The 23413-nt window shown below is 44.5% G+C and overlaps 1 protein-coding gene across 2 annotated transcripts in view; it reads right to left on the bottom strand.

The window, feature by feature from the left end:
• mtf1 (metal-regulatory transcription factor 1) overlaps window positions 1-23413 on the bottom strand; it is an 83556-nt gene that overhangs the window by 28335 nt on the left and 31808 nt on the right. For both annotated transcript variants that reach the window (XM_059654260.1, XM_059654259.1), the window contains exons 4-5: window positions 20021-20152; window positions 12806-12879 (exon numbers count right to left, since the gene is read on the bottom strand). In XM_059654260.1, coding sequence (XP_059510243.1) covers window positions 12806-12879; window positions 20021-20152 — 206 coding nt within the window. The remainder of the gene's footprint in view (window positions 1-12805; window positions 12880-20020; window positions 20153-23413) is intronic.

Raw genomic sequence — 23413 nt, 5'->3', positions numbered from 1 at the left:
CACACAAATAACATCACTGCATTTTATGCATAGTGACGTCAGTGGACTTGAAGAATTAGGGAGATGTGGTTGATGGGGATGGGGTTACAGTTTAGCCAAGGATAGACAAGATATGCATCACCAGTCTCTTTTTTTGTCTGAGTGACAAGAAAGCTGAAGGCGAATTGGGAGGCTTCAAGAAAGTAAAATAAATGCATTTTAACCTGGCGTGTAGGCTATTTTGTATTCAATGACAGGTAGCTGCTTCCTGTTAATTCACAGTGAGCCTTCTGTTGTTTGCGCCATCGTACTAGTGCTATTCATTGGAAACTCAGCCCTTCAGAATTGTACCAGTGAGAATATCATCTTTCCTTGTTCTCCGAGATGGAGGAAGGAGACATAGTAAAAAAAAGTGTTTAAAGTTCACAAGTATGGTTACAGTGGATAAGGTGCCCTATTCCTATTGGTCAAAAAGGTTCTTAACTGAGTTAGGAAATTAGGATAATATAGCTTAGTTAGGGCACAAAAAGAAACTTTTTTACTTAATGGATGGTGGGACCTGGATTCCACTAAAAGGATGGCAGAGGCAGACAACTATACACAATTTTACAAAATACTTCTACATTCATTTGAATTGCTGTAACATAAGGTTATGGAACAACAGCCTAGAAAGTGGGATTAAAAGCAGATGGCTGAATGGTCTCCTTTGTGGCTATAAATATTTTTATTTCAAGAATCTAAGATTCTATATTTCTTTCTGCCACGTGGCCACCTATTCACCAGGTTTGTGCTTTCTTGAAGTTAGTCATCATCAGCCTTGGAGTTTACTACACTAAGTTTTCTGATGATGCAAAACTTAAAGTTGGACCCTTGAAACCCTTGTGTAACGGATTAGCATAGTTCAAGAAATGCAATGGTCCTCATTTTGACTCCCGATAAACAGTGGTGTACTTTCTTCCAGTCTAAAGCACATCGTCACTGTCTCCTATCACTTAGTCAACATAAATCCGGAATTGCCACTGTACCCATAGGCCACAACTATACTGGCAAACTCATTATGTGGCACTTCATGGCATTTTGAAATTCCATATACACATTAAGCATGTTACCTTCAAAATATTTTGACCACCTCAAAAATTGCTAATTAAACATGGCTCACATTGAACAGATCCACGATGGTTGTCATTCATTAATTTTCCAAGTAACTTAAGCTTTTAGAAATGAACATCAGAACAAGATTGCCAACGACCACAGTTAAACAACCAAGCCTTTAGTTGTTAGGTTTAACAGTATGCCCTTTGTGGAACAAAGGTGCAATATTCACAATTTTCCAGTCCTTTGAGCCCCAAATAAAATACAAATGACATCTAAGGAGCATTGGAAAACAACAACCAGCACGTCCACAACTTCCTTACTTTTTTTTCAGCCACTTTGAATGTAATCTCTGATCCAGGTGACAATCTGAAGATAACCAGCTTTTACAACTTAATTTTGAGCCAAAATCTCTCAACTGCTTCCTCTTTCACTGTCATACTTGGGATCATTTTTGGTCCTGCAAGAGGCAGGTGCAAGGTCCTCAGGCATATTTGTTGCCTGCACACAGACACTCCCTCTTGGCACTAAATCAGTTGCTTTCCTCCATTAATTTCCATTTTACTATTTATAGACCTATAGAAGACTCTTTGATTCCCCTTTACACGAGTTGCCAGTCATTTCCCATATACTCTATGCCTCTCATTTCTTGTTCATTGTCTTCTAAATTTTGTACGTCCATCACACTTATTATCAAAACACCGTTACGTACACTCTTTCTGCTTTGTCTTACTCTATCTTTCTACACGTAGCTCTGGATTTACAATATTAGCACAAGCAGGAGGCATTTGGTCCCTCAAGCCTCCTCTGCCTTTTGCTAAGATCATAGTTGATTATACTGTGACTTCAATACCACTTTACTACCTATCCCCAATATCTTTAGAGTCTCAAGTAAATCAACCTGTATTTGCCCTGTCTGCCAACATTCCTCAACCGAACTCAAAATTGGTGCTACTTTGTTTTGTTCTGGTTTTGCTTCTATCCAGATTTACCGATGTCAGGTTCATTCTCATACCATTAAAACGCTTCTCATGAAGCCATTTTTACTTTCGATTGTCGTTTATCCTTTTTCATAGCAAACTTACAGGTTTTGATATGACCACAATTCTGTAAATATTCCCCTTCAACAATCCAATTAACACATCTCATTTCCCACAGCCAGACACAATAGTATCACCTTGGGTAGGGCACAAAATCTGCTGAATCAGAAACACACCAATCACTAAAATTTGACTGAATATACTTAAACCCCTCGCTTTTGCCCTTTACATGAACTGCCAATTTTTACTGGATATTCAGGGAAACCTACCTGGTTAACATGTCCTTTATGAAAGGAAATTTACCATCCTGATCTGGTCACCAAAACTCCAGCCATATGAATACCTCTCAACTCCCTTGAAAAACTTTAGCAAGCCCTCAAAATTCAGCTCACCACTGCCTTAAGGACAGCTGGAGGGGGGCAATGAATGGTGATCTTACCAGAAAGAGAGACATCCCAGGAATAATGAAAAAAACTGCACCATATCCGACTAAATTCTATTAATTGGTAGCTTTGAAAAATTTTCCATTTTATGCTCCTGCTTTACTTAAAAAGAAAAAGTGCTTTGGTAATTCCCAAGATGCCATTTCTTGAGTGGAAAAAAATGGTAGAAACTATCCTGTTATGGTCTAGAACATAGAACATTACAGCGCAGCACAGGCCCTTCGGCCCTCGATGTTGCGCCGACCTGTGAAACCAATCTGAAGCCCATCTAACCTACACTATTCCATTATCATTCATACGTTTATCCAATGACCACTTGAATGCCTGTAAAGTTGGTGAGCCTACGACTGTTGCAGGCAGGGCATTCCACACCCTTACTACTCTGAGTAAAGAACCTACCTCTGACATCTGTCCTATATCTATCACTCCTCAATTTAAAGCTACGTCCCCTCGTGCTAGCCATCACCATTCGAGGAGAAAAGCTCTCCCTATCCACCCTATCTAATCCTCCGATCATCTTGTATGTCTCTACTTAACCTTCTTCTCTCTAACGAAAACAGCCTCAAGTCCCTCAGCCTTTCCTCATAAGGCCTTCCCTCCATACCAGGCAACATCCTGGTAAATCTCCTCTGCACCCTTTCCAATGCTTCCAAATCCTTCCTGTAATGCGGTGACCAGAACTGTATGCAATACTCCAAGTGCGGCCACACCAGAGTTTTGCACAGCTGCAACATGACTTCATGGCTCCGAAACTCAATCCCTCTACCAATAAAACCTAACACACCGTACACCCTCCCAATAACTCCACCAACGTGGGCGGCAACCCCCGGTACCTACGCAAACAGAGAGACCCCTCCGCTCGTCCATACTACCAAGAATCCCACCACCAGCCCATATTTTGTAATCCTGCTACTCCTTTCAGAGTGAACCACTCCGCACCCCTCCGCATCAAACTCTATCTGCCACCTCAGCTCTGTAGCCCATCCACGTCCCTCCGCAACATCCTTCCGCACTATCCACAACACCACGAGTAACTGAACTCCAGGATGAACATTTCCTTTCAACCACCACCCTGTCTTCTTACAGATAGCCAATTTTTGATCCCAAACGCTAAATCATCCTCAATTCCATGCCTCCGTATTTTCTGCAATAGCCTAACATAGGGAACGCTTTGCTGAAATCCATATACACCACATCAACCTCTTTACCCTCATTCACCTGTTTGGTCACCTTCTCAAAGAACTCAAAAAGGTTCGAGGCGCATAACCTACCCTTCACAAAGCCGCACTGGCTATCCCTAATCAAATTTATTCATTTCTAGATGATTATAAATCCTCTCTCTCATAAGCCTTTCTAACACTTTACCCACAACCAAAGGCAGGCTCACTAGTCTATAACTACCAGGATTGTCTCTACTCCCCTTCTTGAACATGGGGACAACATGTGCTATCCTCCAGTATTCTGTCATCATTGTCTACAGGAATAGCACCAAAGATCAAAGCCAAAGGCTCTGCAATATCATCCCTAGCTTCCCAGAGAATCCGACAATAAATCCCATCCGGCCCCGGGGACTTATCTATTTTCACACTTTCCAGAATCGCTAACACCTCGTCCTCATGAACCTCAATCCCATCTAGTCTAATAGCCTGCATCTCAGTATTCTCCTAGACAACATTGTCTTTTTCCTGTGTGATTACTGATGAAAAATATTCATTTAACACCTCTTCTATCTCTTCGGGCTCCACGCACAACTTGCCACTACTGTCCTTGACTGGCCCCAATCTTAGTCTAGTCATTCTTTTATTCCCTTGCATACCTATAGAAAGCTTTAGGGCTTTCCTTGATCCTAACTGCCAAAGACTTCTCATGTCCCCTCCTGGCTCTTCTTAGCTCTCTCTTCAGGTCCTTCCTGGCTAACTTATAACTCTCAAGCGCCTTAACTGAGCCTTCGCGTCTCATCTTTACATAAGCCTCCCTCTTCCTCCTGACAAGAGATTCAACTTCTTTAGTAAACCACGGTTCCCTTGCTCGACCACTTCCTCCCTGCTTGACTGGTACATACTTATCAAGGACATGCAGCAGCTGTTCCTTGAACAAGCTCCACGTTTCAATTGTGCCCAGCCCCTGCAGTTTCCTTCCCCATCCTAAGTCTTGCCTAATCACCTCATAATTGCCTTTCCCCCAGCTATAACTCTTGCCCGGCACTATATACCTATCCTTTTCCATCGCTAAAGTGAACGTAACCAAACTGAGGTCACGATCACCAAAGTGCTTACCTACCTCCAAATCTAACACCTGGCCTGGTTCATTAGGCAGTACCAAATCCAATGTGGCCTCACCTCTTGTTGGCCTATCTACGTACTGTGTCAGGAAACCCTCCTGCGCTCATTGACTAAAACTGACCCATCAAAGTACTCAAACTATAGCGTTTCCAGTCAATATTTAGAAAGTTAAATCCCCCATAACAACTACCCTGTTACTTTCACTCCTATCCAGAATCATCTTTGCAATCCTTTCTTCTACATCTCTGGAACTTTCCGGGGGCCTATAGGAACCTCCCCAACAGGGTGACCTCTCCGTTCCTGTTTCTAACCTCAGCCCATACTACCTCAGTAGACAAGTCCTCAAACGTCCTTTCTGCCACTGTAATACTGTCCTTGACTAACAATGCCACACCTCCCCTTCTTTTACCACTTCCTTGATCTTACTGAAAGATCTAAACCCCGGAACCTGCAATAACCATTCCTGTCCCTGCTCTATCCATGTCTCCAAAATGGCCACAGCATCGAAGTCCCAGATACCAACCCATGCTGCAAGTTCACCCACCTTATTCCAGATGCCCTGGTGTTGAAGTAGACACACTTCAAACCACCTTCCTGCCTGTGGGTACACTCCTGCGACCTTGAAACCTTAATCATGACCTCACTACTCTCAATCTCCTGTACACTGGAGCTACAATTCGGGTTCCCATCCCGCTGCTGAATTAGTTTAAACCGTCTCAAAGAGCATTAGCAAATTCCGCCCCCCCAGGATATTGGCAGCCCTCTGGTTAGGATGTAGACCATCCTGTTTGTAGATGTTTCATCTACCCCAGAATGAGCCCCAATTATCCAGGTTATCTGAATCCCTCCCTCCTGTACCATTCCTGTAGCCAAATGTTTAATTGCTCTCTGCTCCTTTTCCTCACCTCCCTAGCACGTAACATGGGTAACAAACCAGCAATAACAACTTTTGTTCTAGCCCTAAGCTTCCACCCCAGCTCCTTGAATTTCTGCCTTACATCCCTATCTCTTTTCCTACCTATGGCATTGGTGCCTACGTGGACCACAACTTGGGGCTGCTCCCCCTCCCTCGAGGATCCCGAAAACACTTTCAGAGACATCGCGGACACTGGCACCTGAGAGGCAACACACCAACTGCGAGTCTCTCTCGTTCCCACAGAATCTGTCCCCCTAACTATGGAGTCCCCAATGACTCATGGTCTCCTTCTCTCCCCTCTTCCCTTCTGAGCAATAGGGGCAGACTCTGTGGCAGAGACCTGTACCCCATGGTTTACCCCTGGTAAGTACCCCCCCAACCCCCAAACAGTATCCAAAACAGTATACTTGTTATTGAGGGGAATGGCCAGAGGGGATCCCCCACACTGTTGGCCTGTTCCCTGTCTGTCCCCTGAACACATCCACCTTTTTCCTATACCTGAGGTGTGACTACCTCCCTGTAACTCCTCTCAACTAGCCCCCTCAGCCTCCAGAATGATCCGATAGTTCATTCATCTCCAGCTGCATAACGTGGTTTCTGTGGAGCTGGAGTTGGGTGTACTTCCCACTGATGAAGTCAGTGGGGACATGAGTGGTGACCCTTACCTCCTACATTCTATAGGACGAGCTTGCAACAGCCCTAATATCCATTCCCACAGTTGTGAATTCCCAAACGCTAGTGAAAAAAAAACAGTAACCTTACCAAATCGGCACTCAGAGCCTTTTTTTGGGTTAGAGGAGGAGGATGGGCGGGAGACGCTACTTAAGTAGCGAGTCGGGCATAGCAACCGCCCAAATATATTGCCTCACCTACTCAGACGTCCCGTGCTCAGCGTGTGCTTCACCTATCCATGAGGTAAGTTTCTAAAAGGATTAACTTACCATCCCAGCAGCCCCCTGCTCCTCGATCTTACTGCTCTCACTGCTGCTATAAAAAATGCAAAAAATGCTCCAGCTATACAATATCCTGGCTCGGCCACCTCTGGAGCATTGTGCCCAGTTCTGGTCGCCTCATTACAGGAAAGATGTGGAAGCATTGTAAAAAGTGCAGAGGAGATTCATTTTCAGGGGCGGCGAGAGGCAGAAGGCACCAGGAAGGTAAGTTTTCCCACTTTAAAAAAAAACTTACCTCGAGCGGGAGCAGCCTTCATTTATTTGGGCAGCGGCTGAACCCGAGACACTACACGTGTGGTGTCTCCCACCATGCCTCCTCCTTTAACTAAAAATAAAGGACTCAGTGATGTGTAGATAAGGTAAGCCTTTTTCTATATCGTGTGATTGGTAATAACTTCTCGTTCCCTTTTCATTTATCTAAATTAAGTTTAAGATTAAAAATGACAGGAGATCTCAGACCTATGTTGTCCTCCTCTTGCTCAATGTGGGAGCTCAGGGACACGGCTGATGTCCCCGACTCCATCACATGCAGGAAGTGTGTCCGGCTGCAGCTCTTGTTAGACTGCATGAAGGCTCTGGAGCTGCGGATGGACTCACTTTGGAATGTATGTGATGCGGAGGGGGTTGTGGATAGCACGTTTCGCAAATTGGTCACACCGCAGGTTAGGATTGCTGAGGGAGGAAGGGAATGTGTGCCCAAAAGGCAAAGAAAGAGCAGGAAGGCAGTGCAGGTGACCACTGCGGTCATCTCCCTCCAAAACAGGTATACCATTTAGGATAACGTTGGGGGAGATGGCTCAACAGGGAAGGCAGGAGTAGCCAGGTTCATGGCACCATGGCTGGCTCTGCTGTACAGAAGGGCGGGAAAAAGAGTGGAAGGGAGATAGTCATTGGGATTCAATTGTAAGGGGAATAGATAGGCAGTTGTGTGGTCAAAAACGAGACTCCCGTATTGTATGTTGCCTCCCAGGTGCATGGCTCAGGGATGTCACAGATCGGCTACAGAAAATTCTGAAGGGGCAGGGTGAACAGCTAGTTGTCGAGGTTCATGTAGGCATCAATGGTATATGCAGAAAAACGGGATGAGGTCCTACAAGCAGAATTTAGGCAGTTAGGAGCCAAGTTAAAAAGTAGAACCTCAAAAGGTAGTAATCTCAGGATTGCTACCAGTGCCACGTGCTAGTCAGTGCAGAACTGAAAGAATAGTCAGGATGAATGCGTGGCTCGAGAGATGGTGCAGGGGGAGGGGTTCAGATTTTTGGGACATTGGGGCCAGTTCTGGGGAAGGTGGGACTATTACAAATTACTAATACACCTGGGCCAGACTGGAACCAATGTCTTGGGTGTGCTTTTGCTAACACTGTTGGGAAGGGTTTAAACTAATATGTATCAGGGGGATGGGAACCAAATATTGGACAGGTTATTGGACAGGAGTTGGTAACTAAAGCCTGTAGGGAACTAGATAATGAAGTCAGCGTGACTAAAGGGAAGAGTAGGCAGGAAGCAGATGAACACAAAGGGACAGATAGTCTGAGGGGCATTTGTTTTAATGCGAGAAGTGTAGTAGATAAGGCAGATGAACTTAGGGCTTGGATCGGTGCCTGTGAGTATGATGTTATTGCCAATAACATCATACTGAGACTTGGTTGAGGGAAGGGCGTGACTGGCAATTAGATGTCCCAGGATATCGATGCTTCAGGCAGGATAGAGAGGGAGGTAAAAGGGGTGGAGGAGTAGCATTACTGGTCAAAGACGACATCACAGCTGTACTGAAGGAGGGCACTATGGAAGATTCCAGCAGTGAGGCAATATGGGCATAACTCAGAAATAGGAAGGGTCCAATAACAATGCTGGGGCTGTACTACAGGCCTCCCAACAGCGAGCGAGAGATAGAGGTACAAATAGGTAAACAGATTATGAAAAAGTATAGGAGCAACAGGCTGGTGGTGATGGGATATTTTAATTTTCCCAACATTGACTGGGATTCACTCAGTGTTTGGGGTCAAGATGGAGCAGAATTCGTAGGGAGTGTCCAGGAGGGTTTTCTAGAGCAGTATGTATGTAGTCCAACTCAGGAAGGGGCCATACTGGACCTGGTGTTGGGGAATGAGCCCGGCCAGGTGGTTGAAATTATAATTTGGAAATAGTGACCACAATTCCGTAAGTTTTAGAATACTCATGGCCAAAGATGAGAATGATCCTAAAGGAAGAGTACTAAACTGGGTAAAGGCCAACTATACCAAAATTCAGCAGGATCTGGGGAATGTAGATTGGGAGAAACTGTTTGAAGGTAAATCCACATTTGATATTTGGGAACCTTTCAAATTCACGTTGATTAGTGTGCAGGAGAGACATGTTCCTGTGAAAATGAGGGATAGAGATGGCAAGATTAGGGAACCATGGATGACATGTAAAATTGAGAGACTAGCCAAGAGGAAAAAGGAAGCATGCATAATGTTTAGGCAACTGAAGACAGAAGCAGCTTTGGAAGATTATCGGGAATGTAGGGCAAATCTGAAATGAGGACTTAAAAGGGCTAAAAGGGGACATGAAATATCTTTAGCAAACATGGTTAAGGAAAAATCCCAAAGTTCATATATAAAGAGCAAGAAGGTAACTAGAGAAAGGACTGGCCTACTTAAGGACAAAGAAGGAAAGTTATGCATCGAGTCAGAGAAAATGGGTGACATTCTTTATGAGTACTTTGCATCGGTATTCACCAAGGAGGGGGACATGACAGATGTGGAGGTTAGGGACAGATGTTTGATTACTCTAGGTCAAGTTGGCATAAGGAGGGAGGAAGTGTTAGGTATCCTAAAAGGCATTAAGGTGGAGATAGAAGACAGTAATAGTGGAAGGGAGTTTCTCAAATTGGAGACCTGTGGCCAGTGGTGTTCCACAGGGATCTGTGCTGGGACCACTGTTGTTTGTGATATACGTAAATGATTTGGTGGAAGGTATAGCTGATCTGATTAGCAAGTTTGCAGATGACACCAAGATTGATGGAGTAGCAGATAGTGAAGGGGACTGTCAAAGATTACAGCAGAATACAGATAGATTGGAAAGTTGGACAGATAAATAGCGGATGGAGTTCAATCCCGGCAAACGCAAGGTGATGCATTTTGGAAGATCTAATTCAAGAGCGAACTATGCAGTAAATGGAAAAGTCCTGGGGAAAACTGATGTACAGAGAAATCTGGGTGTTCAGGTCCATTGTTCCCTGAAGATGGCAACGCAGGTCAATAGAGTGGTCAAGAAGGCATACAGCATGCTTTCCCTCATCGGACGGTAAATTGAGTACTAGAGTTGACAGGTCATGTTGCAGTTGCATTAGACTTTGGTTCGGCCACATTTAGAGTAAGGTGTACAGTTCTGGTTGCCACATTACCAAAAGGATGTGGATGCTTTGGAGAGGGTGCAGAGGAGGTTCACCAGGATACCACGGTGTGAGGCTGAATGAACACAGTAGGCCAAGCAGCATCAGAGGAGCAGGAAAGCTTGACGTTTCGGGTCAGGACCCTTCTTCACCTGGTATGGAGGGCGCTAGCTATGAAGAGAGGTTGAGTAGATTAGGATTATTTTCATTAGAAAAACAGAGATTGAGGGGGGACCAGATTGTGGACTACAAAATCATGAGGGGTACAGACAAGGGGGATAGCAAGAAGCACTTTCCCGCCCAGAGTGGGGGACTCAATTACTAGGGGCCATGAGTTCAAAGTGAGAGGAGGAAAGTTTATGGGAGATATGCGTGGAAAGTGCTTTACGCAGAGGGTGGTGGGTGCCTGGAATGCGTTGCCAGCAGAGGCGGTAGATGCAGACACAATAGTGTCTTTTAAGATGTATCTGGGCAGGTACATGGATGGGCAGGGAGCAAAGGCATAGAGACCCTTAGAAAATAGATGACAGGTTTAGACAGAGGATCGCAATCAGCGCAGGCTTGGAGGGCCAAAGGGCCTGTTCCTGTTCTGTAATTTTCTTTGTTCCTTGAGATTTACCAGGATGTTGCCTGAAATGGCAGGAAGGTCTTACGAGGAAAGGTTGAGTGCGCTAGGGCTTTGTTCTTTAGAACGACGAAGGATGAGAGGTGACTTGATAGAGGTGTACAAAATAATCAGAGGTACAGATAGAGTGGACAGCCAGAGATTTTCCTAGGGTGGAGGTAGCTATTATGAGGGGGGATAGTTGTAAAGTGAGTAGAGGTAGATATACGGGAGATGTCCGAGGTCAGATCTTCACTCTGAGTGGTAGGGGCATACAAAGTATTGCCAGAGAGGGGGTAGTGGCACAAGCTTAATATAGTGAAGGAATTGAATCCATGTCTCAAAAGATTGGTCCAGGTGGAACGGCCTTCAGTTTGTGGGGCAGAGAAATGGAGTAGAAGACAGCTTCACTTCAGACTAGCTTCATTTGAACCGTGCTAGGACCAGTGTTTTGACGAATCAAATAACAAAAGCGGCAGAGAGGGCTTTAAACCATTGTTAACATTCTGAAGATCTATAATTAATTAACTTGGCGTAATCTAAACAATTTCCAATAGCAATTCAACTATCGAAAATGAGAGCCAACACCAGTTCTCTTGTTCTTGTTAGAATCTACAAGGGAACACAAATTAACTCTTGAAATATAACTGAAAACATTACAATCTTTCAAAACAGATGCTCACAAATGCACAATTCACAACAGATTCCTAATTCACCCACTTTATCAGAGCTTCCCCTCATTAAGTGCACACTGATCTAAAATGGAGTCGAGGGGCCTCTCTTGGATTAAAACAAATGTTTTGCTACCAGTGGTTTAAAAGCATGCCAAATTTTGGCAAATAAGGATTTGCATTCATATAATCTTGGAATATGGAACATACCTTAAAACTGGTAAACATTTCAAATTGCACAAGATTAGATATGAATAACCAAACAAGATTATAATAGTTGCAAAACAAAAATTCAAAATATTTCAAATTATATTGCTCAACACAACCCAGTTCAATCACTACCCAATTTTTTGCACAACTTGAACACTTGCTGAGTATTGTTATAAGGCCTGTACAGAGTCTAGATCAATGTTACAGGGTAAACGGCAGGAGACAATTCATTTTCACATCAGCAAAAAGAACCCGCAAAAGTCTGCCTGTATTTTAACTATGCTGAGGTGGTACATGCCTCAAAGTGTTTGAATTTTTTTTTGCTGTATCTTAGCACAGTTTTATCATTGCTCATAAAACAAGTCCAAATTATTTCTTACAAGAAACAGAGGGTGAAAATGCTCTAAAATGAGTAATCAGAAATTTTGTTTTGGCCTTGCTCAGAAAATTTAAAAATTGCAGCCTTTTCTGTCTGCCCACAAAATATAACTAAGAACAACACAGTTTTGGAACTAGTAGGAACTGCCGATGCTGGAGTCTGAGATAAAGTGTAGAGGTGAATGAACACAGCAGGCCAGGCAGCATCTGACCCGAAACATCAGCTTTCCTGCTTCTCTGATGCTGCCTGGCCTGCTGTGTTCATCCAGCTCTACACCTTGTTAGAACAGTTTTGGAACCTTGAGACTAAAACGACCCACCTATCACAAGGCCACATTTCCATAAAATATTCTCTTTCAAGCCAATACATGTAAACTCTTGGAAAAGCAGACGTGCACTTTTGGGAGAAGTGAACGAAGCACTTTCTGACAAGACTAACAGGACCAATAGAACTTATGCTACAACAGAATACCTCGCTAAAACTCTACTCTTTTCCCTACAAAGATGGATTGCAGAGGAGGAGAGGAGGGCGGCACGGAAGCTCAGTGGTTAGCACTGTAGGCTCACAGCACCAGGGACCCGGGTTCGATTCCAGCCTCAGGCGACAGCCTGTGCGGAATATGCACGTTCTCCCAGTGTCTGCGTGGGTTTCCCTCGGGTGCTCCGGTTTCCTCCCACAGTCCAAAGACATGCAGGCTAGGTGGATCGGCCATGCTAAATTGCCCGTAGTGTTCAGGGGTGTGTGGGTTATAGGGGGATGGGTCTGGATGGGATGCTTCTAGGGGCGGTGTGGACTTGTTGGGCCGAAGGGCCTGTTTCCACACCATAGGGAATCTAAACAAAAACACTGAATCGATTTACCTGTATGTGTTCTGACGTGCGTTCTGAGATGGTGACTAGCAGCAAAGGCCTTCCCACAGCCATCATGATCACACCTACAAATGCAACACAAAAGAACCATGGAATCCTGATTACTTTTGTACTAGACAGAGACTACTTTAAAAAGCAGGTGTATGCTAACAAAGTCTAAAATTTGACAAAAGGTTGGAGACTGCAATTTGTTTCTTACAGCTCAATCAAACTATAGCTGTGAATACTTCGGTCCTGTTGTGCATACTTCAAAATGTTAAATGATGCTGAGATAAAGTGATGACGTGAAGTACCAGCTAGTATTTGGAAGCAACAAATAATTCTGTCTTGTGTCTGATAGACTCCATTGCAGCTGCCTGAAGAGCAATTCATATGAGGGAATTCCTTCTTCTCTACAAATCAAGAGAAAAGGTAAAAGAACTCAGCCATCAATTCACTATTACTGTACTAATAAATGCTTTAATTCAATCATTGACTTTTGCTGGTGAACAGCCTTGAGTATCACAATTTGTCAAGATGGTTTTTTTTAAAACAAGAAAAAATATAATGCTTCCTGCTTGGCCACATGCACTCAAATTATGCCAGAATCAACTGTGCTTGCTGGGCATTATGGATGCCTCTCCTTGAATTTCACTTGCTGATACATACAGCACAGAACCATACCCTTCAGTCCAACTCATCTCTACCAATCAGACATCCCAATCTGACCTACTCCCATTTGCCAGCATTTGGCCCATATCCTTCTAAAACCTTCCTATTCATATACCCATCCAGATGCCTTTTAATTGTTGTAACTGCCACCTTCTGCATAAAAAAAGTTACCCCTCAAGTCCCTGTTCTACATTTCCCGTCTCAACTAAAACCTATGCACTGTAGTTTGGGAATCCCCCTCCCCATGGGGAAAAAGATCTTGGCTATTCACTCCATCCATGCCTCTAATGATTTTACAAACCTTTATAAAGTCACTCCTCAGCCTCTGACACTTCAGGAGAAAAAAAACTGCATCCAGTTCAGCCTCTCCCTATAGCTCAAACTCTCCAATCTTGGCAACACCCTTGTAATTTTTTTTTGCACCCTTTCAAGTTTTCCTCTAGGATCTCTCTGAAAAACTAGTTGGATTTAGCAGACTATTTAAAGACACATTCAGAAAATTCATTGGAGAACTATCTGGAATGGAAAATGTTTTAAACAACTGACATCCTTTGCCCAAGCACAAAAGTTTTGACTCTTCCTGCTCCCAGGCAATCTTGCTAACGGGTGTGTTGCAACTGTTACTGACGTTAACAAGATGCATCATTAGATATAATGGGAACTGCAGATGCTGGAGAATCCAAGATAATAAAATGTGAGGCTGGATGAACACAGCAGGCCAAGCAGCATCTCAGGAGCACAAAAGCTGACGTTTCGGGCCTAGACCCTTCATCAGAGAGGGGGATGGGGAGAGGGAACTGGAATAAATAGGGAGAGAGGGGGAGGCGGACCGAAGATGGAGAGAAAAGAAGATAGGTGGAGAGAGTATGGGTGGGGAGGTAGGGAGGGGATAGGTCAGTCCAGGGAAGACGGACAGGTCAACGAGGTGGGATGAGGTTAGTAGGTAGATGGGGGTGTGAGGAAGGGATGGGTGAGAGGAAGAACAGGTTAGGGAGGCAGAGACAGGTTGGACTGGTTTTGGGATGCAGTGGGTGGAGGGGAAGAGCTGGGCTGGTTGTGTGGTGCAGTGGGGGGAGGGGACGAACTGGTCTGGTTTAGGGATGCGGTGGGGGAAGGGGAGATTTTGAAACTGGTGAAGTCCACGTTGATACCATTAGGCTGCAGGGTTCCCAGGCGGAATATGAGTTGCTGTTCCCGCAACCTTCGGGTGGCATCATTGTGGCACTGCAGGAGGCCCATGATGGACATGTCATCTAAAGAATGGGAGGGGGAGTGGAAATGGTTTGCGACTGGGAGGTGCAGTTGTTTGTTGCGAACTGAGCGGAGGTGTTCTGCAAAGCGGTCCCCAAGCCTCCGCTTGGATTGGGGAAACCAAGCGGAGGCTTGGGGACCGCTTTGCAGAACACCTCCGCTCAGTTCGCAACAAACAACTGCACCTCCCAGTCGCAAACCATTTCCACTCCCCCTCCCATTCTCTTGATGACATGTCCATCATGGGCCTCCTGCACTGCCACAATGATGCCACCCGAAGGTTGCGGGAACAGCAACTCATATTCCGCCTGGGAACCCTGCAGCCTAATGGTATCAATGTGGACTTCACCAGTTTCAAAATCTCCCCTTCCCCCACCGCATCCCTAAACCAGACCAGTTCGTCCCCTCCCCCCACTGAACCACACAACCAGCCCAGCTCTTCCCCTCCACCCACTGCATCCCAAAACCAGTCCAACCTGTCTCTGCCTCCCTAACCTGTTCTTCCTCTCACCCATCCCTTCCTCACACCCCCATCTACCTACTAACCTCATCCCACCTCGTTGACCTGTCCGTCTTCCCTGGACTGACCTATCCCCTCCCTACCTCCCCACCCATACTCTCTCCACCTATCTTCTTTTCTCTCCATCTTCGGTCCGCCTCCCCCTCTCTCCCTATTTATTCCAGAACCCTCACCCCATCCCCCTCTCTGATGAAGGGTCTAGGCCCGAAACGTCAGCTTCTGTGCTCCTGAGATGCTGCTTGGCCTGCTGTGTTCATCCAGCCTCACATTTTATTATCTAAGATGCAGCATTAGTTGTTTTTGCTTCATTCTGTGGCAGCAATAGTGACTACATTACAGCTCGCAGCAAGGAATGTCTGATAATGATTATTTATTTATTAATGAAATTACAAAAAATGTTTGAGTCTTTTCTCCTAGTCAATTGCCAAAGTCAGGCAAATCAACAAGCTTGGTGATTCACTTGGTTACGTGTACCTTTGTGACGGCTTGTGTAATGGGACCTGATTTTCAGCACACTACTCCCATCAAGGATGTTACAAATCACTGTCAAGTGATTTGAAAACTTTTGAAGTTGGCTCAAAGTGCTGTACAAATTCAACTCTTTTCTTTGCATTAAATAGAACAACTGTGAATACTGAAACTTTGCCACAAAAACAGGCAAGGGAAAGGACGTCGCAGTAGGTCAGTGTCTGGAATGAACAGAAGCCAACATTTTGTTTTTAACCTTTCTCCAAGCACGCTTGAAAAGTTCTATTCCTCTCAGACATAACTTCTGGTCTGTCTGCACCCATCTTTAATATACTTCCCATTTGTGGTGGGTTGGCTCACTGAGCCGATTCGTTGTCTTTCCGCCGACGTTTCATTACCCTGCTGGGTAACATCATCAGTGCAGCCTCCGTTAAAGCGCTGTTGTGTTTTCCTGCCTGTTACTTGAACTCTGGAGTCTGTTGAGCTGGGTTACCTCACCTGACAGTAGGAACTGCAGATGCTGCAGAATCTGGGATAACAAGGTATAGGGCTGGATGAACACAGCAGACCAAGCAGCAGAGGAGCAGGAAGGCTGACGTTTCGGGCTTAGACCCTTCTTCAGAAATGGGTCAGAAGTGCCATTTCTGAAGGGTCTAGGCCCAAAATGTCAGCCTTCCTGCTCATCTGATGCTGCTTGGCCTGTATTCATCCAGCTCTACACCTTGTTATCTTGGATTACCTCACTTCCGGTTTTCCTTCGCAGTGGAGTATATGTGGGGATCGAGGTGTGTTTGTTAATTGTTTCCTTTGTGGAGTGCCAGGCTTCTAGGAATTCCCATACTCCTCTCAGGATCTTGGTGTTGTCCCAGTCGAAACAGTGGTTCTCCTTATCCAAGTGGATTGAGATGAGCGAGCACTGGTTGTGTCATTTTGCAGCGAATTGATGTTCGTGTACCATCGTTGTTAATTTCCTTCCTATTTGTCCAATGTAGTGTTTTTGGTCTTTGGTTTGGGTGAGCAGTTGTCGCAGAGTTGATGGAAAGGTCGTAGGAAACCCAAATCAACCCTACAACAACAACTGCTCATCCGAGCCAAAGACCCACTACCCCCTATCGACAGGATCATTGTCACATACAAGATTCCCTGCAGTGTGGAAAAACACTACACTGGACAAATAGGAAGGAAATTAACAACAACAGCATATGAACATCAATTGGCTGCAAAAGGACACGACCAATACTCACTCATCTCTATCCACATGGATAAGGAGAACCACCAATTCGATTGGGACAACACCAAGATCCTGGGACAAGCAAAGCACAGACAAGCATGGGATTTCCAAGTGTGGTACTCCAAGAAGAAAGCCAAACACAGAGCTCGACCCCACGTACACGCCACTGTGAAGGAAAACTGGAAGTGAGGCAATCCAGCTCAACGGACTCAAATTCAAACAGCGGACAGGAAAACAACAGCGCTTCATCGGAGGCTGCACTGATGAGGTTACCCAGCAGGGTAATGAAACGTCTGCAGGAAAACAACAAACCAGCTCGGCGAGCCAACGAGCCACAACCTGAACTACAAATCTACTCTGAAACTTTAGAGACTTCCCAATTGCATACAGTCTCATGTTAAATGTATTAAGTGGGTAACCCCCTTATAAGGCACAAAATCCTTGGTCTATGAAACAGATCTGAAGGCAGTGCAAGAAGATGTCAACCGTACTTCAATTACAACAGCTTTCAAAAGCTAAAAGCCAATTTATGTTTGGAATGTGAACTTCACACATTTCATTAAACTGTGGTGTAAATAAGACCCTGAGATTTTACTAGATTAACCATTAGGGTAGCTTATTTGAAACCCAGATAGGAGAAAAGATCGATTAATGATAAATGCTGGCTTACACACCAAGGAAAACACTCCTGCTCCTCTTTCAAGTAGCAGCATTGGATTTTTCTTTTAAAAAAAAACATCTACCCAACAGGAGTGGCTCAGTTTAAATATCTGATTAGCAGGATAGAACAGTGCACTTGAAAGTCAACTGAGATTCTGTGTTCAGGTTTTGAACTAGGGCTTGAACCCAGAATGAAAGAAAGGCAAGAAAGCCACCCACTAAGTCAAAAATCTGAGAAAATAAGCCAGGGAACCCTGCTCTCACCCTGGCGAAATCAACTGTGAGAATGCAACGTCTCTTGGAAACTCACACTGAAATCTGACAATGCAAAACCAGACAGCTGTGAAGGGCTTCAATACAGGTAGGAAAGACCATATAAGAAGTCAAATTAGATCCTGAGTCTTATACATGCTACTGAATATAAAGCAACAAGATGATGATAGTGTGCTGAAATGTTACTTAACAGGCAGAGCTATGAGTTACAGACACTATATTTGTTGCAAGGAGGACAGTAGTCATAGAAAGGGTGTAGCAAAGCATTATGAAAATAAAATCTTGAATTGAGGTACCAGCTTTGCAAAAAACAATTAAAAACAGGATTTTATTTTTATCACGCCAGAATTGAGACAATGAAAAATCTAACAGAGTTTTTCAAAGTCATTAGATTTCTTCATACAGGCAAGTGGCACTGGCGTGTGACATTTTCAACACAAAAATAATTTCATGAGGGCACAATTACTAATTTTAAATCTGCCATCAGGTTCTGTGAGCCGAAGGTATTGAGGACCATGGGTTAAACAAAGTTGAAAATAGTTAAAATCAACGAGGGCATCAAATGGCTGAAGAGGCTTAATGGCTGACCCTTTTCCCCCATGTTGACAAGATGAACGGGGAAATTATTTACACTGGTCATCAGTCCATTGATGACCATCAGGATTATTGTGGGAAGAAAGCAGAATTAATGTTTTTGGTCAGAGTGCTACCAGATTCAAGGTTAACTCTGCTTTCATTGTGCAAAGAAAGCAGAGTTAACGTTGAATCTGGTGGCACTCTGACCCGAAACATTAATTCTGCTTTCTTCCCACAGAGCTTGCCAGACCTGCAATTCCAGTCTTTGTTTCACATTACAAGCACGCACAGTTCTTGGTTTATTTTTTTAAAAATGGTCATTTGAAGAGGGAGTTCAGAAAAAAAGTCTCATTCTGAATGCAAAATGAGCAGTATCATTTGAGTGTTTAGATTTGAAATGAGTGGCATGTGGATTTTGGGCATTTTACGGGAGGGTTTAATATTGAACTTATCAATCTTTCTGGAACCATAACTTTAAATCAGTATATGCCAGAGTGCAACTGATTTGGAGGCCTTTGTAGAGATAAAGGGAATCTGTACATTGCGTGTTCTACTGTCAGTGAGAGCAAACACTGAAGGCTTGCTTTTGGTTTAGAATAATGTTGATTTTTTTAGCTGGCAGAAATGTCATATTGGAAATCTTTTGTTAAAGTTTGCAACAGACCTGGCTAGGATTCCACATTTAACAGTTTCCCCTGTGAAAGGAGTTAGCTCAGAAAAGTAAGGAAATAGGTTTTCAGCGCAAGTCTTTCAGTTCAAAATTCAAAAACCTCTTTCTCACGTGTCTTATGTTCCTAGAAGTGTTTGGTTAGACTCCAGACAAGATAATTTGAAGCTAAGAATATTTAAGCTCTGTTTCATTAATAATGAAGAGAATTTAATTGTCTCTTTAAAGATCAAAAATTGACAGAAACCGTGAAGTCAAACCTATAGATGTCATATAAAGGGAATACACTCTGGTATGAGCCAAGTGATGGCATGTGATAAGGTGGGATTTGGTTTTGCTACATGTTCTGAAATCTTTCAAATTGCACTATTAAATGGTTTGGTTTGTTCTATCAGAGCTTAATTTATGCTTCATAAATTGGTTTTATTGTTACAATCAAATCTGTAGCACCAGGTGTGTTTGTTTCAGCAAAAGAGCATGACATTATTGTAAGATAAGCCTGACCTATCAAGCCAGGTTGCAATGTGGTCTGACTTGTCCAGCAGTAACTGCAGCTGGGACAATAAAGACTTTTTAAAGAAGGTGAATTGTTTGAATTCTGAAAATTTTTTTTACAAGTCCAAAACCCTTAAAAAAAAACTAACAGACGTCATAAAAGGAGCAAATTAAGTTCACTTGAAATTTCTACTCAAACATGTCACTGTCTCATACTTTAGGATGGTTTCATTTCTGGCCTGAAAATGTAAGTAATAATTGGAGTGGTGTCGAGTTGGTCATAGTTGAACTCAGCAGAAAGCAACAGCAACAGGTGAAGACAAGCATTTTCCAAATCTCGTATCACTTTCTAACAAAGACCACATTAAAACTGTCAGCTTTACACAAGTAACACAAGTTGTAGGAAGCTTTTACCTAAATGGCTTCTCTCCTGTATGGGTCCGTACATGCTTCCTCAGGTCACTGAGTGTGGTAAAGTACTTAGTGCAGCCTTCTGATTCACAGTTAAATGTTTTCCCTGTGTGAAGCCGCTGATGGGCTTTCAGCCTAGAAATGAAGTGGAAATGAAGGCAGTTACTGCAGTGCATTTTTCAGAATTGACAACTTGATGCACAATACATCAACAACTGCTAAATCATTGGTTACACCACATTCTACTTGGAAGTATTACTGGAAGAATTCATTCAGCAGAAACTTAAAACTGAGCTAACACTATAAAAGCAAAAAAAAATTAATACATAATGTTGAAAATCAAAGTAGCTCTGATAGGTTAATTAAACATACTGCTGATTATAGATATCTGAAATGTAGCAGAAATACTCAGTAGGTCTGGTTGCACCTGTGGACAGAAAGTGCGATCTTTTAACAATTTTTAGGTCTTGACCATCTTCTTTTCACCCTGAAGTTCAATCCCTCCACATATCAACCCCTTACCAAAGCCATTTGAGGGTTCTCTGGTTTTTCCTTCAGCAGCGGCTGAACGAACCTCAGCAGCTACCTCCCCAACCTGGGCAAACTGGTCCAGACATCCATTGATCTAACTACGCACATCATCCAAAAAGAATAGACAGTAGGAACTGCAGATGCTGGAGGATCTGAGATAATAAGGTGTAGAGCTGGACGAACACAGCAGCAGAGGAGCCAGATGGCTGACGTTTTGGGCCTAGACCCTTCTTCAGAAATGGGGGAGGGTAAGTGGGTTCTGAAATAAATATGGGGGGGGGGGGGTGAGGAGGGAAGGTGGATACAAGATGGATAAAAGGAGAAGACTGGTGCAAATTCATTCACCTGGACCATCTTGGATACCTCTCTCTCCTTCCTAGACCCCTCTGTTTCCATCTCTGGCAACCACCTGGAAACAGATATCCATTTCAAGCCCACCGATTGCCATAACAACCTAGAATACACCTCTTCCCACCCACTGTCCTGCAAAAATGCCATTCCCTATTCCCAATTCCTTCATCTCTGCTGCATCTGCTCCCAGGATGAGGCATTCCATTCCCGAACATCTCAGATGCCCTCGTTTTTCAAAGACCACAACTCCCCCCACGCGCTCCCCCCCCCCAAACAGTGGTTGACAACACACTCGACTGTGTCTCCCACATTTTCCACAACTCATCTCTCACATCCACTCCCTGCAATAAATAACCAAAACAGAATCCCCCTCGTTCTCGTGTACCACCAACCTCTGCATCCGATGCATCCTCCGACACTTTCGCCACCTGCAATCTGACCCCACCACCAAAGACATTTTTCCCTCTCCACCCTTATGTGCCTTCCGGAGGGACCACTCTCGCTGGGACTCTCTTGTCCGCTCCACACTTCCCTCCAGCCCCACCGCACCGGGTATTTTTCCCTGCAACCGCAGTAAGTACTACACCTGCCCCTACACCTCCCCAGCTCACCCACATTCCAGGCCCCAAGATGACCTTCCACATGAAGCAGATGTTCACCTGTACATCTGCTATTGTGGTATTATGTATCCGCCGTTCCCACTGTAGCCTCCTCTACATTGGGGAAACCAAGCAGAGGCTTGGGGACCAGAGATAATGAGAACTGCAGATGCTGGAGAATCCGAGATAACAAGATGTGAAGCTGGATGAACACAGCAGGCCAAGCAGCATCAGAGGAGCACAAAAACTGATGTTTCGGGCCTGGAGCCTCTCTGACGAAGGGTCTAGGCCCGAAACGTCAGCTTTTGTGCTCCCGAGATACTGCTTGGCCTGCTGTGTTCATCCAGCTTCACACCTTGTTATCTCGGAGGCTTGGGGGCAGCTTGTAGTACACTTAAGTTCTGTTTGCACCTCCCTGTTGCCAACCATTTCCCATTCCTCAGATGACAATGTCCATCCTGGGCCTCCTGCAGTGCTACAATGATGCAGGAACAGCAACTCATATTCCGCTTGGGAGCCCTGCAGCCCAGTGGTATCAATGTGGACTTCATGAGCTTCAAAATCTCCCCTCCCCCAAACGCATCCCAAAACCAGCCCAGCGCGTCCCCGCCTCCCTAACCTGTCCTTCCGTGGCGCCCCCCCCCCAACCTCAAGCCCCACCTCCATCTCTTACCTACTAGCCTCATCCCACCCCCTTGGCCTGTCCGTCCTCCCTGGACTGACTTATCTACTCCCTACCTCCCCGCCTACACTCATCTTTACTGGCTCCAATCCTGTCTCTTTGACTTGTCTGTCTCCTCTCCACCTATCTTCTCCTTTATCCATCTTCTATCCGCCTCCCCCTCTCTCTCCCCATTTACTTCAGAACCTCCTTCCCTTCCCCCATTTCTGAAGGAAGGTCTAGGCCCAAAACATCAGCTTTCTTGCTCCTCTGATGCTGCCTGGCCTGCTGTGTTCATCCAGCTCTACACCTTGTTATTTCTCATCCAAGTAGTATTGCTATGTTACAGGTGTCTTATTTTAGGACATGTCTTACTCAGGAGCTCTGCATATTTTTCCTACGAATGCTTCAATGTTGTTTCAAGACCATGTCCTGAACTCTACTTTTCTTCCATTTCCCACCTTTGTCACACAATTATCTCTGACTTGCCCCCTCAAGATCACCACACTTGGGTTCTTACCCAATACGGAATATAGATGCACTGAATCTGGAGGTTGACTGCACTTGCTCACATCCCATCTCCTACTCCATTATCCTTATTCCTCTAACACGTCTGTTCCAACAATGCAAGCTTCTGTACTGGTGATTCAAATAAGCACTCTTTTCCTCAAAAGAAGGATTCCCCTACTGTCGTTCAAACAACTCTCACTGCGCACATTCAATTTCTCTCAGCTCCACGTTGATCACTCCTCCACCCTCCCTGAGTTATGACCAGGCTTCTTCTGGTTTCAGCTTCCAATTCCTAATCTCTATTCAAAAACAAACATCACCTCTGATGCCAAACACAACCGCCCCCTCCACTCACTTTCAGCATTCTCAAAAAGGGATTGCCCCATCTGTGGTACCCTAGTTAATCCCCAGTTTCAGCCAACATCTCAGCCTCCTTCCTGTAGGTTTCTACATGAGCACTGGAAATGCAATCCCTGCTCTTTTATTTTCTCAACATCCAAACTGTCACTTCTTTACTTGACTTATTTATACTACACTCCATGTAGCATACTGCACTCAAAGTTCACGTGATTTCCTGTACATTAAAAAGACAACATAACTGGATGATCACTTTGCAAAATACCTTCATTCAGCACGCAATCATGACCCCAAGCTTCCAGTTGCCTCTCATTTTAATTCTGCACCTTGCTCCCACTCTGACCTTCCTGTCCTCTGCCTCCTGTAGCGCTGCCCCAGTGGTCACCT

This window comes from Stegostoma tigrinum, chromosome 24 (genome assembly GCF_030684315.1).
Source record: "Stegostoma tigrinum isolate sSteTig4 chromosome 24, sSteTig4.hap1, whole genome shotgun sequence".
Classification (NCBI taxonomy): Eukaryota; Metazoa; Chordata; class Chondrichthyes; order Orectolobiformes; family Stegostomatidae; genus Stegostoma; species Stegostoma tigrinum.
The sequence above is the reverse complement of the archived record's forward strand: the minus strand, read 5'-3'. Positions and strand labels throughout refer to the sequence as shown.